Source organism: Pyxicephalus adspersus, chromosome 9, assembly GCF_032062135.1.
Source record: "Pyxicephalus adspersus chromosome 9, UCB_Pads_2.0, whole genome shotgun sequence".
In the NCBI taxonomy this organism is placed as follows: Eukaryota; Metazoa; Chordata; class Amphibia; order Anura; family Pyxicephalidae; genus Pyxicephalus; species Pyxicephalus adspersus.
This window is the reverse complement of record NC_092866.1, coordinates 44,599,596-44,616,321: the sequence shown is the minus strand read 5'-3', so window position 1 is coordinate 44,616,321 and position 16,726 is coordinate 44,599,596. Positions and strand designations below refer to the sequence as shown.

General features: G+C 39.3%; 2 protein-coding genes across 2 annotated transcripts in view; one reads left to right on the top strand and one right to left on the bottom strand.

Annotated features, from left to right (window-relative positions):
• The window catches only part of MRPL23 (mitochondrial ribosomal protein L23), a 706,510-nt gene that overhangs the window by 187,087 nt on the left and 502,697 nt on the right, over window positions 1-16,726 (top strand). The window lies entirely within an intron of this gene.
• Window positions 3,493-4,536, bottom strand: LRRC10B (leucine rich repeat containing 10B). Its single transcript, XM_072421531.1, has one exon. It carries the CDS (start codon window positions 4,534-4,536, stop codon window positions 3,493-3,495), a length of 1,044 nt encoding a protein of 347 aa, XP_072277632.1.

Below are 16,726 nucleotides of genomic sequence, written 5' to 3'. Positions count from 1 at the left end.
GCTAAAGTGCTGATTTATGAAAGCTCTCCAAGGTTGGAGAGCATACACTTTCATCAGTGAAGCTCGTGGTCCAGCAAACATGGAATGAATCTGGTCCAGGATTCAAAACATTTGCTAGCAAATAGCAAATGACTTTAATGAAATCCATTCCATTCTTGGTTACCCAGCCTTGGAGAGCTTTCATAAATCAGGCCCAAAGACCCTGTACAAACATTGTGTACCCCCCTCCTTGCCCCAATACCTGGCATTTCACATGACTGCAGCAAGTAAGAATGGGCTATTAGACTGTCACTTTGCACGGCAGGGTGTACTTTAAAGTTTTCGGAAGGGGTAGGTTTAAATGGCCAACTTTAGAGCTCTAGTTAAAGCGGACCTATCATCACATTTTCAACTGAAGACAACAGCCAGGACAGGATTCACGGGGCACAGTAAGTACATTGAGCAAAGCCCTTGGACAAGTTAAGGTAAGTGAATTTTTTTTTAAGCAATTTTTTTTATTCATGCTAAGGTTTGAACTATATGTTTTGCTTTCCTTGCCACCCTATGTAATAGTCACATTTGATACTATGCCCCTCCATATTCAAAGAACAGAAATCTAGTCAATGAAACAGGCCAGGAACAGTTTGATACCAGAGCAAAGAACTAGAAGATGCAGGATATCCATCAGTTAGAAAATGAGGTGGACTCTGTCTGACTTGCTGCAGATTTTAATGCACACTGTGAGAAGCTGACTGTGTATATGGAAGAAGGAATATGCATTGTCATTACAGGAATGGAGTGTGTACAACTGTGCAAGACTAAAGGTGAAATACAATTACAGCTATATTCAGGGATCAGCTTCCCTAGTATGAAGTTTGTTATTTCAAACTTTTTAAACAGTTTGTGTATCAGATATGTTTTAGCTCAGATAGAATGAAGCATCACCTGAATAGGAAATAGAATAAATGTCAGGAATAAGGTGGGATGTATTTGGAGCAAAGGATTAGGGGTTGTGGGTTTGAGGGTTCAGGAAAAAGAGAGCAAAGTATTAGTAAAAAGGGGAGCTGTGTTAGGGTAAATTATAGGTTAATTATTAATTAAAGGATTAATAGATTGGGGGTAGTATTAGAGAGGTGCTGCAACATAGGGGCAGATAGGGGAGATGAATGGTTTATGTTCTAGGCACTGGGAATTACCAGCATTGAAAATTGACAGAGTATCTCTACAATAAATGAGAATCCGTCACCTACAAGGACACTCAGCATGCTGCACTTTCACTCATTAAAAATACATTTTTACAAGAAGAGTCTTCTAATGTCCAGATGAAAGTTACAACATATTAAACTGAATCTGAGATATTTCATGACCTCTGCGATAACCTATCACAAATGACACTTTAGAGATCTGACTCTCTATATCCAATAGCCTTCCTGTAAGCTTTAGATTTAAATAAAAGATGATGTTGATTTTCCATTGTTGAATATTCTGTGATGGCAGTATAAATGTATAGGTGTATGTAAGTAGTGTGGTGGTTTCAGCAGTGTCACAGCCTGTTCCTCACGTTCCTGACAGTTTTCCAATGAAGATGCATCAAGCCAATACATATTGCACACAAGTTGATAAACAATGTTTAGAAGTATGTGTAAAAGTTTCAGGAAGTTATCACACCAGAATAAGCTGGGGATAATGGTGTGATCTGGTGTCTGTGTGTACAGGGATATGTTCTGCACTCCTGACTTACAACCTAATAACCTTCTGTAGTACATCACAGTCAGCATCTTCCCATTCTTATGAAGCTGGTCATTGTATGAAAAAGGATGAAGAAAAAATGTAACACGTAAAGCATTATACCCACCATCATTTCTAAAATAAAAGCAGCGTGAACTTCTTTAATATATACACTGGTATATTTAACAGACCAAAGGGGAACAAATAAGAGAAGTTTATTGTCAGGGTTTACATACTCTTTAAACTAATTAAAGCTGAACTCAAGGCAAACATCCTAACTCACAGTTCAAATATATCTATGGGAGCGGTTTTACCGGCCCATCCAGTCCTAAGCTATACACAGCCCTTCAAACAGTACAGGCAGCCTGGGGACCTGACTTTGCTGCATTTAACCACTTGGGTCCTCTGGTTTTTTATCTTCCTAGAACCCAAATCCCAGAGCATTTCTTTCTTTTTGTTTATGGTTTGTATAAATTATTGGCGTAACATTAAGATTATGTTGGATTCCTGAGGGCACAAATTAGCACACATGTAAATTTTCACAGCTTTGCAATCGCTTGTAACTTGAATGACATCTTATACAGGGAGTCTGAACCTGATCATCTATACTGTGTTCTACAGAACAATGGAGGTAAAAAGAAGGAACCAGTAAGTACATAGAGTAAAAAATTGTAAGAACTTTGTAAGACATTTGTGCCTTTGCTCCTAATATCTATCACAGAAAATAAAAAACGACTGATAGGGAATTTTGAGCCCTTTTAATGATCAGTTCAGACCTACTTCTGGATCAAGCAACCCTGCGCGGCTCCTGTTGACAATTGATCACTTTCACCACGGCACTGGTTCTTTAAAAAAAAGCATCTGCATATTTGACAGCTGCTGTCACTCACTGCCAGTCCCATTCATCCTCCATGGGGCTGCCACAAGGAGAAGCTGCAGTACATGTAGTGTCTGCTCAGAAGAAGTAACTCCCTGGCAGGAGGAAATGGCCAATGTAAACGTAGACTTTTCTTTTTTTTTCCATAAGGAATGCTGCCAAATTTGTTATTCACTGTTTTTAAAATAGACCCCTGTTTTTAAAATAGAAAGTAATTGCTCTACTTAAAGTTTGTCTGTTACTTTGTCCATTGGGGACAAGAAAAACAGGCTTTTGACACTCATCTGCAGCTCCCATCAGTGTCCTAATATTGTGTAAAGATGTGCTGAATGGTATTAGAGCTTAGATATGATTAACATCTTCCTTCCACTTAACAATATTTGTGCCTAGTATCTGGCTGCTCAGACCTGAGCACTGCATCCTGGGAGGTGGTCACATACTATGCCATACTCAGATGGAGCAGGTATTTATTTGTGATTGAGTGAGGTACAGCAATTGGGAGTTCCTCTTAGGAAAATGCATTTAATTTTGGACGGTGTGGAAAAATTGTCAAGTTCTCTTTAGGGCAGCCAGGAACTCTTGGTAGAAGTATTAATTATTGTACCCCTTAGAAAATCAGTGATAAGTTGACACCTACAGTTCTGTGTTGTTGTTCTCATTGCTCTTTGCATACTCTCAGCATACTACAAACACAACTTCATAAAAACATTGTTGGATGTTGTTCAGAGCATGCCTGCATGTCCCACTCTCTTACTGTTTTTGGCATACAGATGAGTATAAAATGAGATAAGAGTATCTAAAGTCCAGCTGACTGGTGGTTTTTTTTGAATAGGAGTTAGTACAGTTTTGGAAATGTATCTTTCTTAAACAGACATTACACAATATTTACCTTTAACTTAATTATAAAATCAATAAATTCCTCTTCTATAATAATTATTGTCTTGATGTGGGTAATATCCATCCTGTTCCTCTTCTAGGTAATACTCATCCTCCTCTTCATAGAAGTCTCCATCTCTGTCCCCAGAATAATGGTCAATGTTAGGGTTTCCTTGCTCAGCCTCTTCCTCATCATACTGCTCTTCCTCTTGCTTGCCCTCCCCTTCTTCTTCACATCCCTCTTCTTTTGCTGCCTCCTTTTCTTGCTGCTCCCTTTCCCGTTCTTCCATCTCTTCCTCTTCTCTCTGCTTCCTTTGCTCTTCCCGTTCTTCCATGAACTCCTGGGCACCTTCCCCTACAAGAGTAACAGTTTCTCCCACTTTGGGAGGTGATTTCACAGGGTTGTGGTCATAGGATAACAGACGCAGCCCTTTCATTCCCCTCATGTCTGGAAACACAGCAATGCGGTTCCGGTCCAGATCTAAAATCTCCAAATCATGCAAGCGTAGAAGAACTTTTGGGACACGCTCTAGTCTGTTTCCATACAGCCACAGACCTTTTAGGCCTGGCATACAAGTAGCAATGTCACCTGGAAGTCCTTTTAAACGGTTGTCACCCATTTGCAGGCAGCGCAAAGCAGGCAGACTTAGCAACACCCGAGGAAAATGGTGCAGAAAGTTCCGTTCTATCCATAGAGTACGTAGAGTTTGGAGACGTGCAAAGGCCGGGGGCAATCCCTGTAGCCTGTTTGCTCCAATATACAGACGACCAAGGTGTGGAAGAGAACACACAGCTTCTGGCAATTCTGGAAGTTTGTTTGCATCAAGCGCCAAAGTACGCAGATTGTAAAGCTGATAGAAGTCATCAGGCAGTTCAGTTATCATTGTCCCACTTAGGTAAAGCTTGTAAAGCTGATCAGCAAGGGAACATATTGATGCTGGGAGACGAGCCATCTTGCGGCCACTAAACTCAAGTGTGCCATCTCCAGAACTTAGCTGCTCCTCTGTGTCTTCAGGTAATGGCTCTTCTGCACCTTCCCCTGCAACTGTAGGCACAGAGCCACATGCGCCACCCATTAGGATGGGTACAATGCTAGGTAACAAAGATGAATCCTAAAATTTATCACCAGCAGTGATAGTAGATGAAAATATCAGGGCACCTGAAAGCATGTTGCAGAGCGCTGTGACAGCTGCACAATATCTGTCCTTTAACCCATCACCCTCCTGAAACTCAAGGAGTAAAAGTTAAATATTCATGTGCCATGCTCACATTACTTTCATGGCACAGTTTAAACTGATCTGCTGTATTCGCAACATGTCATTCCAATACAGCCCAAGTTCCAGACATTTCTCTAAGGGAATAGAGAACAGGCTAAGAACAGTAAGGCTGAACTGGTATTTTATGGGATAACAATTTTTCATTCTTTTACTTTTACCTTTACTGTTCTGGTAAAGCTGTGATGTGCAATCATGGTCCAAGGTGGTACAAATCATCTTAAAATTTAAGAGCCAAACCCAACAAGATAGCAGCTAGCAAACGTGTGGTGTGAAAAGTATATATACATATATATTGCATGCTTTCATCTCCTGACATCATTCATGCTCCAACCCCCACAGGAGCAATGTATACATCTCTTTGCAGCAGCCATATACATGTGGTCCATGTTCTCATCTCCCCCCTGCAACCTTCATGCAGACTGCTCCCACCCCCACAGGAGCCATGTGTAAATCTCTTATCCCCACAGCAGCCATATATACATGGCTCGTGCTTTCATCCCCCAACAACATTCATTTAGATTGCTTCCACCCCCACAGGAGTCATGGATACATTGCTCTTCTACCAACATCAGCCATGTATAAACCTCCCCCTCTCACAGCATCCATGTACATAGCGTGGTATTCTAATGACCATTACTTCGAAAGGATTATTGTATAATATTGCTGAGCATATTAATATTTCATGTCACCTTTTATGCCAAGATAAATGAAGATGACTCTGAAACAAATCAGTAGCAATATTGTAGTACATTAGCAATAAAAGCTTATCCCAGCAGTTGGTTAGGTTTCAACAGCGGAAGCTCAGCTTTCACTTTTTTTGCCCTAGCTTGAATAGTTGGCCTGGAGCTAATTAAGCAAAGAGCCGCATGACAGGGTAAGAAGGGAGGGCAGAAAAGCAGGGGTTAAGTTTAAAAAAAAAAAAAAAAAGAGGTAGAGGGAGAGAGTGGGAAAAGAAAAATGCGGGAAATTTAAAAAATAATAAAAAAAAACAAAAAAAAACAAGGGCGGGAAAGAACAACTTTTGATTGGGGGGCTATTGGTGCACGGTGGAGTGATGGGCAAGATTTAAAAGGTATACAAGGGGAGGGGACAGACAATTATTCTGGGGACAAGCAACTCCCACCCTCCCTTCCTGTTTTTGTTCCGGAAATTCAGTTTGGGCATTTGTCATAGCAGCGGAGTGGCTTTTTATTAGGTCCATGAATGGGTTAAGGTTCGGGAAGAATGGGAATAAGGGGGTAGGGCCTATCAGGGGATGGGCTCTGTTTCGTTAGTGGTGGTCCTGCACGACACTGACACTCGGTTGTTGTGGGGGCTAGGTGTTAAAAAGGGCTTATCCGCTAATTGTCCCCGAGGCGGTGTGATATCGGCTGGGGGCCTGGTTAGTGAGCGGAGGTATTTGTTAAAAGGATTAGGATGGGAGGAATTGTTTTCATGGACCTAGAAAGAAAGCAATGGCCGGTGGAATAGAAGGCTGTCATGAAAAATGTTTGTTGTTTGAGGTTGTACATATGTTGATGTATATGTATATAAAAAGTATGTTATTATATATAATTGGTTAATAAAAATGAGCTGCTATGGCTGATTTAATCCAACAAATGGTGTTGTCTAATTTAATGGGAACGTTGGGTTAGATTGGGTAAGGTGCAGTTCATGGCTTCCTCTGCTGTGCCTTAGTCATGATCCCTTACACCAATGTACCTCCTATTATTTAACCCTTTCTCTATTTCACCAGGTAAATGTATGTAAAATAATAACTTTTCATCTAAATACTGAACAAGATAGAAAGTGTTAGGCATTCATGGACGCAGCATGTCATGTTGAGGTGTGATTCCACTGTAAGCAAAGCAGCTCAAACCAAGGCCATTCCAATCCCCAATAGTTCATCTTTATATTATGTAGAACTTTGGCCAAAAGCAAAATGGCACATGCTGCAATCATTCCATAACTTGGACAGGGATGAGCATTTACAAGGCAATACAAAATCAATGCAGCCGCATGGCAGGGCTGTTGTCTGCAGAATCTGACCTTCTCTACGGCCTTCATCTACATCACCAAATACTCACGGGCCCTAAATATGGTAGGCATCCAGCATAGTGGTGGTAGGCCCCCAAGTATAATTGTGGTAGACTCCCAGGTATAGTGGTGGTGGGCCCCAGGCATAGTAGTGGTAGGACCCAGGTATGGTGGTGGTAGACCCCCAAATATTGTGGTGGTAGGCCACAGGGGTAGTGGTGGTAGGCTAAAGGCATTTTAGTGGTAGGCCCCTAGGCATAGTGGTGGTAGGCCCCCGGTTAGAGTGATGGTAGGGACCAGGTACAGTGGTGGTAGGCCCCCAGGTATACTAGTGCTAAGCCCCTGGTAAAGTTGAGGCAGGCCCCGGATATAATGGTGGCAGGCCTCAGGTATAGTAATGGTTGGCCCCCAGATATAGTGGGGTAGATCCCATGTGCAGTGGTAGTAGGCCCCAGGTATAGCAATGGTTGGTCCCCAGGTACAGTGATGGTAGGCCCTAAGCATGGTGGGGATTGGCCCTATGTATACAAGTGGTAAGCACCAGGTATAGTTGAGGCAGGCCTCAGATATAATGGTGGTAGGCTTCAGGTAAAATAATGGTTGCCCCAGGCATAGAGATGGTAGGCCCCAGATACAATCATGCTGAGTTCTAGGTACAGTAACAGTAGGCCCCAGGTACAGTGGTGGTAGGCCTCAGGTATAGTAATGGTTGGCCTCAGGTATAATGATGGTCGGCATACTCTCTAACACCCCTAGAATAGGAAATTCTTTCCCAGAGCACATTTCCTCTACCTATCACACTGCAGGCTCTGCTATAGTCAGAGATAGACATAGAACAAAAGAATACACATTCCATTTCGGAGGTTCAAAGGAAACAATTAATATTCATAAATAGTATAGATTATTAGTATACTGTACACAGTATTTGTAACACAAAATCATGAAGTATTTATCTAAATTTTGACTGAAATTTGTCATTTCACCAATCCCAATGAAGATGCTGCAAATCCTGAGGTATTCGGTATCTTTCACAGGAGGGGAATTGGGGAGAGCGCATCTCTCCGTCACCGTACACAGCTGTCTCCTCAGGTGTTTCCGTCTCCAGAAGCACTCCTGTGATTGGCTGAAACTGACTGCATTCTGTTTTCAGGTACCAATCACAGGAAAGAGAGTGCTGGAACCTTCTGGAATCACTGAAGAGAACCAACTTCATACAAATCTATAACCCATTCTCCTCACACCCCCAACACAGCACATGTAGCACATACCTGTTATGTTCTCTTCACACTGGTAACGAACACATTTCACATTTGAATGGGCTAACTAACTCCCCCCAAAAAGCCTGTAAATATTTCTACAATGCAGAGTAGTGTTTTTCCTTGCATTGTGATGCCTTGTTAGCCATGTCTCTTGGCAAGGTGTATTGAAATGCCATTTATCATACCAACATGGGCAATGTACATAATAACACAGCACAATAGTGGTAATAATATGTGTAACACTGCATTGACCCAATTACATGAGCCTGGTCTGCTGTGGTGCATTAAACACAACCCCATTCACTATGCTATGACAGTCTATTCATTTGTATTGGAACAAAACCTTGTGCAAGCAGCATTTTCAACAATATAATGCATAATGCATGCTGGTCGGCAATTAGCCAATTAAAGTGTGTTGGGGTGCCATTAGGAATCCGCATTACAGTGCCACAATGGTCACAAGTGTAAACATTTTATTTTAGTTTTGGATACAATTTAGAAAGATTAGGCCTTCCGCTAGGTTTTTGCTGCCACCTTTGCATCCCCTGGGTCTGAAATAAGCCATGTAATAAAGACAGAAAGGTTTTATTTTAATTTATTTTAATCATTTTATTTGTTGTAGATAATGAATGTAAGGCGAAACCAGGGAAAGTAAAATATAAGCAGGTTAAACTGCAGATTTTGGTGCCCTGTATAGTTCAATAGCCATTCTGGTATTTAGAGCAGGCCGTAGGATCGAGCGATACCATCTCTTGGCACCTTGCTGATTGGTAATTTGCACCACAGTGCTGTTTTTCAACCTCCCTGGCGGTCTGAATATTTAGTATTTTTACATGTCAAAATGGTACATTTAAAAATACTTATTATTTTACATTTCCCCCTCCCAGCCGCATGCTTGCACTGCCCGGCCAGCGTCTGTGTCCCCTGGCCCAACGTTCACATGCCGTGGAAGCAGATGCCGGGCACGTGGGGACCAGATAAGACTTGAAAACTCCCTGGCAATTCCACCCTGAGTGTGGGTTGGGGTTCCTGCTTTTGGTATGGATAATTCACCCAGAGTCACACCCGGGATTACTGCTTGGGAGGTTAAAGAACCAGCGTCTGCACATTTGACAGCTGTGGAAGCGGCTAACGCACCGCAACCTCATGGTTCATGTGAACATAACCTTAGAGACTAACTCTTACCTTTCACCCCTTAAAGCAAATATGTTTTGTTCTCCTAAAAAAGAAACCCATTTTTGAATCTGGAAACTTAAATCTGAGTGTTTTTTCAAAAACTGTTGTAAATTTATATAATAGTTCCAATTGTTTATTTCTTTTGAGAGAAAGAACGTTTTTTAGGTTTTATTCTAAATTTCATGAGCGTGGGCTGTTCTTTTTTTTTATTCAATCAGTATAATCACCGCATACAGGCTTTTCTGTAGTTCAGTACGTCGGCACGCTCCCGCTGGTTGCCATAAATATAGGTCGCAGTTTTATTGAATTCTCCACAAAAGAACTGTGAGTGAGCTTTTGTACCTTTCCTTTGTAAATCAATATACTTTGTCTGTACAACAGAAGAAAAACCATTAGGTATGTTTAAAGCTGGTAACTTATATTCAAGCATCTGGGGTTCGCTTGGAAAAGCTGGAGAAGGCCAGTGGGACCAGGTTTTGTAAATTAGCCTCATTGAATAATGTTCTTTTCTTTTTAAATTGTTTTGATTATGGAGAATGCAAAAGGAAAAGCAGGAACACCAATGATGCAAAATGTCGAGAAACAAAATCATGACCTTACAGTCTTTTTTGTATTAATAACAATGGTATCAAGGCCTATTTCTAAAGGAAAACTGCAACTCTATGGAACACCCAACACCTCAGGATGTGATACCAGTTACAGAAATTATGGAAAGAAGACCATGCAACCTAAATCACAACAGTACCTGATAATGCTGACTACATGCCAGTGTTTGGGGGCATTTCACATAAAAAAGTCATACTCCAAGTATCAGACAGTTTTCCACCTTGACTATAGGGTCGAACAATTGCAATGTTCAAGTGTAGATTCCAAAACATTGCATCCGGAGGTACATTTTACAGATGCTAAACACCAAACTCGTGACCTTACCAAATTCGACATGACTTTCATTTTGGATTCCCACGCTACAAGCAGTAACGCCAGAAAGACTTGAATACAAATTTGACACCAACATGTTTTCTTACCAGATTCTAGCTTTCATTGACTTAAATCATTTTGTATTGATAGTTATAATATTTATTATTGTTAATCTTAACAGTTACTACATGTATATGTTTGTGTTGTACTCTTTCCACGTATTGCCTCCCTTTGCTAGAATGTTTTTTATTTTGATTTGATTTATTCTTATTTTGTGAAATTGTTGTCTTTTTTTCACTAGATGGTCTTCGATTGGCTCAGATGGAAATGGCATGTGCCTTGTCTTCCAAATGAGCGTCTGGGTGTTCAGAATGTTTTGAAGTTGTATTGGAATACAATGTAATGGGAGTTTGTCACTTCCGGTTTAACACAACACTGGGGCTCTTGTCTTACCAATGGCCTGCTTTGGAACACAGGGGGTTATGATGATGGTCATTTAAGAGAGCACTCAAAAGCCATTTTTTCAAACTTGCACACCCAGCCTTCTGTCTTTTGAAACCCTCACTACTTCCCACCACTACATTAATGTACAGCGCTGCGTAATATGTTGGCGCTATATAAATCTTGTTTAATATAATAATTATTATTATTATTATTATTATTATTAATAATAATAATAATACATATCTCCCCTCCTATTGTGTTTTAATTCCCCCACCTCCTAGATTGTAAGCTCTTCAGGGCAGGGTCCTCTCCTCCTGTGTCACTGACCCTATTAATGCACAGCGCTAGCGCTGCATATTATGTTGGAGCTAAATTAATCCTGTTTAGTAATAACAATAATATTAATAATAAATATTATGTATGTACATAGGTGGCTTGTCAACTGTTTTCCTCACGTGTTGTATTATGTTTGCTGGAGCTGGCATTTGTCATACCTGCAGAGGGTGCTCCTTTATCTTGTAATGTTTTTTGATAGAAATATCAGTATTTTCACTGGACCCTGATTTGCTGGCTTTTTTTTAGAAGATTAATTACAAGGTGCCATGTTCAGTCAGACACCTACTACTGGTGGTCAGAGTTTGTGTGAGGAACAAGACATGTCTTTTCAGTTTTAGCTTTACATCCTGAGTGAGATCCTGGTCCCACTGCTTTCCTCCTCCTGAGTCTCATAACCAGTAAAATATATTGTCAAAGTGATGATGCCAGTCCATGAAATGTAGATAAAACTTTTATCAGAGCACCTGGGGATGCAAGCCACTTCAGGTGCTAAATAGGTAGATAGAAGTGACTGGATGTGCAGAACCTAAAAACTGGCCGTCGTATACTGCCAATTACAGTTTGGGTAATTTTTCTTTGCTCTAAGACTCGGTGTTTGAAAACACATTTGGACCTGATTTATTAAAGCTCTCCAAGGCTGGAGAGGATACACTTTCATCAGTGAAGCTGGGCGATCCAGCAAACCTGGAATGGATCTCTTATTTGCTATTTGTTAACCAATGTTTTGAATCAGATTTATTTCAGGTTTGCTGAGTAAAGTGTATCCTCTCCAGTCTTGGAGAGCTTTAATAAATCAGACCCATTGTATTTGATGCAAAAGAACTATTTGGGACATATATATTTCAACTCATCTGAAAGATTGGAAATTTCCCTGGCAGTGTGGCAATTAGGTATCTACTGCCTAACAATGTTTAGTGCCAAACAGTGCCCTTTATTTCCACCTCAAACATTTACAACATGATGGTTCCCACACTAATTAACCAAGAGATTTTCTGACTTCTACACCTGAGAGTTGGACTTTTTTCTTTTTCTAAATGTTTTGTTTTTTTATAGGGAGAAGTAAAGACCGAATGGTAATCAAAGATCTGTAAATGGCAGAGGTATAAAAATGCTCCTGAAGAGCATCTATGCAGGACTTAAAACATGTAATATTTTGTTTATCACTTCCCTAGGATTTGCAGGGACTTCAAAATACTTTATTGTAGCCTGTGTCATAAAAACCTAATTTTTCCGCTCCCAGCCACTTTTAGGTGTGCGAAATACATGCTCACCTGTTGCATGTCATGCTCTCTCCTGCTGGTCACCACAGCATGTAGAAGCTGGGAAGAGGAACCACAGTTTGCGGAGCAGAAATAGGTATTCATCCCACAAAAGTATCCAACAAGCAATTTGTGCCTTCAGACACTTAAACCACCTCTTAAAGACTGTCCTATGCTAAAGTATGAAAATATAAATTACAGTTTTATATATATTTATATAACCTGTATACCAGATGAACCAAAAATTCACAATTAATCAGTAAAGGATTTGATGATTTTTCAATGTGATACAGATAAAGACTGGAAAAAGAAGATAGACTTATTTTGAAAAGCAAATAGAGTATCCTTGGGTGTTTTATTTTAGTTTAAATTAAACCAAAGTTCCTAGGTTTCAACAGAAAAAATAAGTATTTTTCTCTTTAAGAAAGATAGAAGTTAATTTTTTGTTCAAGTGATAACATCGTAACAGGTTTGTCTATATCTTCTTTTACCTCCACAGCTATATACTGCAGGAAGCTTTAGCTTTTTTTAATCACTTTGAAAACACTTTTGCTCTACAAGGCTACGTTATATGAACAGTAATTCTCAGCCTAGTACACAGAAGCAATAACATGGTAGGACACTTGTAGAACATATACATAAATTAATAATTGTGTCACCTAATTAAATTTAAGTACTACTGTATATCCAAATGCCTTGCTGCCTCTTCAACACTTTAGTTCTGCCAGATATTTCATAAACAATCTAGAGACCAGTTACCAATAAATGTTCCTACAAATGTTAGAGATAGTTTGCCTTTTATCCTTTGCCTTTTCACCTCTATGGCCCTGACATAACATTTCAATGCCGATAATTAATGTTTCACCTAAAACAGGTCAGGGCCAGAGAACCCCTCATTTCTCCCTACATATAGTAATATAATGCAAGTTTTACCTAAGTTTATTGTTTGTTGAAAACATTTTGCATACTGAATCTTGTGTGCACAGCTGGCTGCATTCTTATGTATTCAAGGAGCAGCGCAAGGACCGGGCTTCTGTTGTTAGCTGCTCTTTTGGAGACATTAGTCCACCATTAAACTGGGAATGAATAGGGTGTCTCCTACCTTTCCTCTTCTTTGTTTTAAGATGAACTAGGACAGCCAACATGGCAATTTTTTCATTTTTTTCTTAAAAATTCAGTTTTCAGTAACTTTTGAGAAGAATTTCACTTTCATCATTACTATGGATTTATATTTATATCTTGTTTTCATGCTTCCTTTGCCCTATTCAGAATAATTTTGAGACAGCATGGAGTATAAAAGAGTTATAATGACGGCATGTTTAATTCATTTGCCATCATTAAGACAGACAGTGCATTGTATAAATGTATGCTCTATGCCCAAGAAAGTTACTTAACCACAAAAAGATCAGTTTTCCCTTTTGTCATGTGTAGCAGAAAACTTAGCTGCATGAAATCATACTGGTTTTATTTAATTAGTAGGATTATGGTTACAAATGTTGTGACTTCATTGATTTTCACACAGTCAGCTGCGATATTGGTGACTGAACAGAACAAACTCCATTAAAGGTTGGGTTATCAAAGGGATATCCATGGTACTGGAAAGCAAAAGAAGTTGGAGGTATCCTGTGTGGGCCAAGGAAAAATCCTTAAAATATATGACATCAATGCTTATGATTTACAATATTAGGTGCAGAAATGTGACACTCCATGCCTGGAGCATAGTTTGGAAAATGGCACTTACCGATATGGATATTTATTTATAGACTTGAATTTGAAGCCTAAGAAAGTAATTTTCTAGATTTAAATAGTAGGATGTCTTGAAATGTACATGTGTTTTTTGTTGTACCATTGTCAGAAGTTGGACTAAGTCGACACCCTTCAAGTCCAAGTCAAGTCCCAAGTCATTGACACTAAGTCCCAAGTCAAGTCTCAAGTCACCAAGAATTCTTCCAAGTCGAGTCCGAAGTCAAGTCACTTCATTTATCCCCATTTGTCCCCATATAGAAATAGAGCTCTGATCCTGTTCTTGAGCATAGGATCGCATTCTAAGTCCACGGCTTTCTCCTCTGACAGCTGAAGGGGGAAGGGAGTAAGGCAGTGCGGCTTCTGTAACATGACTCTCTTCTCCCCGCCTTCTTCAGCTGTCAGGGGTGAAAGCTGTGGACTTACAATGCGATCTCATACTCAAGAACAGGATCAGAGCTCTGCCTTCCTCCCCGCATTCTAAGTTTACTAAGTTCGGCTTTCTCCTCTGACAGCTGATCTGAAGGGGGAAGGGAGGGGGTGTTACAGAAGCAAGGCTTCTTTAACACTGCCTTCCTCCCCACCTCCTTCAGCTGTCAGAGGCGATAACTTAGAATGCAACGAAGGCTATGTTACAGAATACACACTGCCTTCTTCCCCTCCTTTCTTTTCTAGGTTTTCTCCTCTGACAGCTGAAGGGGGTGGGGAGGAAGGCGGTGTTACAGAAGCCTCACCTCCTTCCTCCCTGTTCCCTTCAACTGTTAGTACAGAAAGCAAGTCGCGAGTCGAGTTGCAAGTCGCTGGGGAAAACTCCTAAGTCCAGTTGCAAGTCCTTCATTTGGCGACTTAAGTTGGACTCAAGTCCAAGTCACGCGACTCAAGTTCCGACCTCTGACCATTGTTAATGTGTAATTTAGTTGTTAGTTTAGGATGGAACAGGGAATGATTGGAGATCTTGTTAGGTTTTTGTTTCTAACATGTGGTGCTCTGTTGGAGAAATTCCCCCTAATTTCCTGTCTTCCGCACAATACCTTCACTTGTTAGTGTCATAATTGCAGCCTAAGACAGCAGTAAAAACCTGATACGATTGAAAAAAATGGAATCCAACAAAATTTTTGAGCAAATAGTCCACTGATATTTACAGTTATTTTTGAATAAAGCCCCTAGCTACATTTCAAACTCCAAGAGCCTTGAGTCTCAGGAGATATATATCATACAAGAAGATGTGTACTAATAATGCTAGTGAGCCATAAAATCTATATACCAGTAAAATATGACAGCAATCAACAATATACTAACAATATAAACTCCTTTATGGTATAATCCATGTAGAGTACAATAAACCACCTCATTCATAAAAGAGAAAGCCATGTAAAGATATCCATTCACGGTGATAGAAACTATTTATATCACTCTATACGGAGAAGTAATGTTAGTCCTAGGGCAATCTATTACAAATATGAAAGAACACTACATGAAGGCCATTGGAACAGATTGTCAAAGGCCAAGCTTTAATATAGGTAGAATTTTTTTGACTAATAGTATGGTACTTCAATAAACCGTTTGCTAATAGGTGAAACATTATAAATGAAAACCATGATATCGCTGCTCAATCTAGAGTGTTGTGATGTAGGAAAATAATTGCTCATTGGACACATGTTTAAAATTATTATTTAAAATTATCTGACAATTAACATATAGTCTTACTACCATGTAACTATGACGTCCAAATATTACAAATTACCTACAATGGTGTTCCCATTGTTTCCCATGGTACATAATTTAAAAAGGTATGTGGTAATGTCCTTTCTAAAAAAGTTGAACTATCTTTAACAATATGGTGAAAGAAAAATACCAAATGATGTAAAACATCTTAATTATTAAAGAAATGCATATTATTAATCAAAAACATGGAAGCCGGTATTCATAATATCACATTAATATGTTTTATTATACTAAGTACACACACAATAGTTTTGTTGAGCAAACTATGCAGATGTCTCATATACTAATACTGAGCCAAAAGAAAGATTTGAAACTAAGAACATCATTCAGACCTGGCTGATTAGTAGCTTCTAAAAAAAGATCCATTTTGTTTTGCGAATTGTAGATGTTTTTTCATTTATATATATTATACTGATATATACTGATGTATAGATATATACTGGAGAGTGCTGGAAATGCAAAAAAAAATGTGTCAAAGTTGTGTGCCGTTCCTACACGATAAATGTTAGGGGTAACAATTTGGATATTCATAATCTGATACATTCATATATGCTTTTTCCGAAAGCTCCCTGGTTTTCACTATATAAAAATGCCACGTTTAAGTGATTAGGTAAATGACGCCTAGTGTGGAACAGTCCATGTTATATTTCATTCTATTTATATACCATTTGGTAGTATTTCTATGGGTTTTTTTTATTGATCCATTCACAAGAAAAATATCTTAAAGTACCATTTAAATGTTCTTGTGAAGGTTGGTTATCCCTCTTTGAGTAGTTACTAGCTACTAGGCAGTTCTTCAAAGAAAGTAATTTTCTATAGACTATTTGTAGTATATTCTTGATATATTTGTTAACAAATGGGTCAACAGTTAAAATGTTCCAAAATTTTGGGCAAATAGTGTGTAAAAGTATGTGATGTCTGTGTGATAATTCTACTGGCGCGTTGCATAGAGTCCTTGAACAATAAAGTTTAACCATTTTGGGGTAGCCTTTTAAAAAATAATTTTACTATACCCTCTGTCTGAAAGTCTGTCCCTAAGTGATCTGACTTGTTTATCACTTTTTAATAGAGAATGTATAATGAGAAGAGAGAAAGGCATTCAAGAAAGTAAAA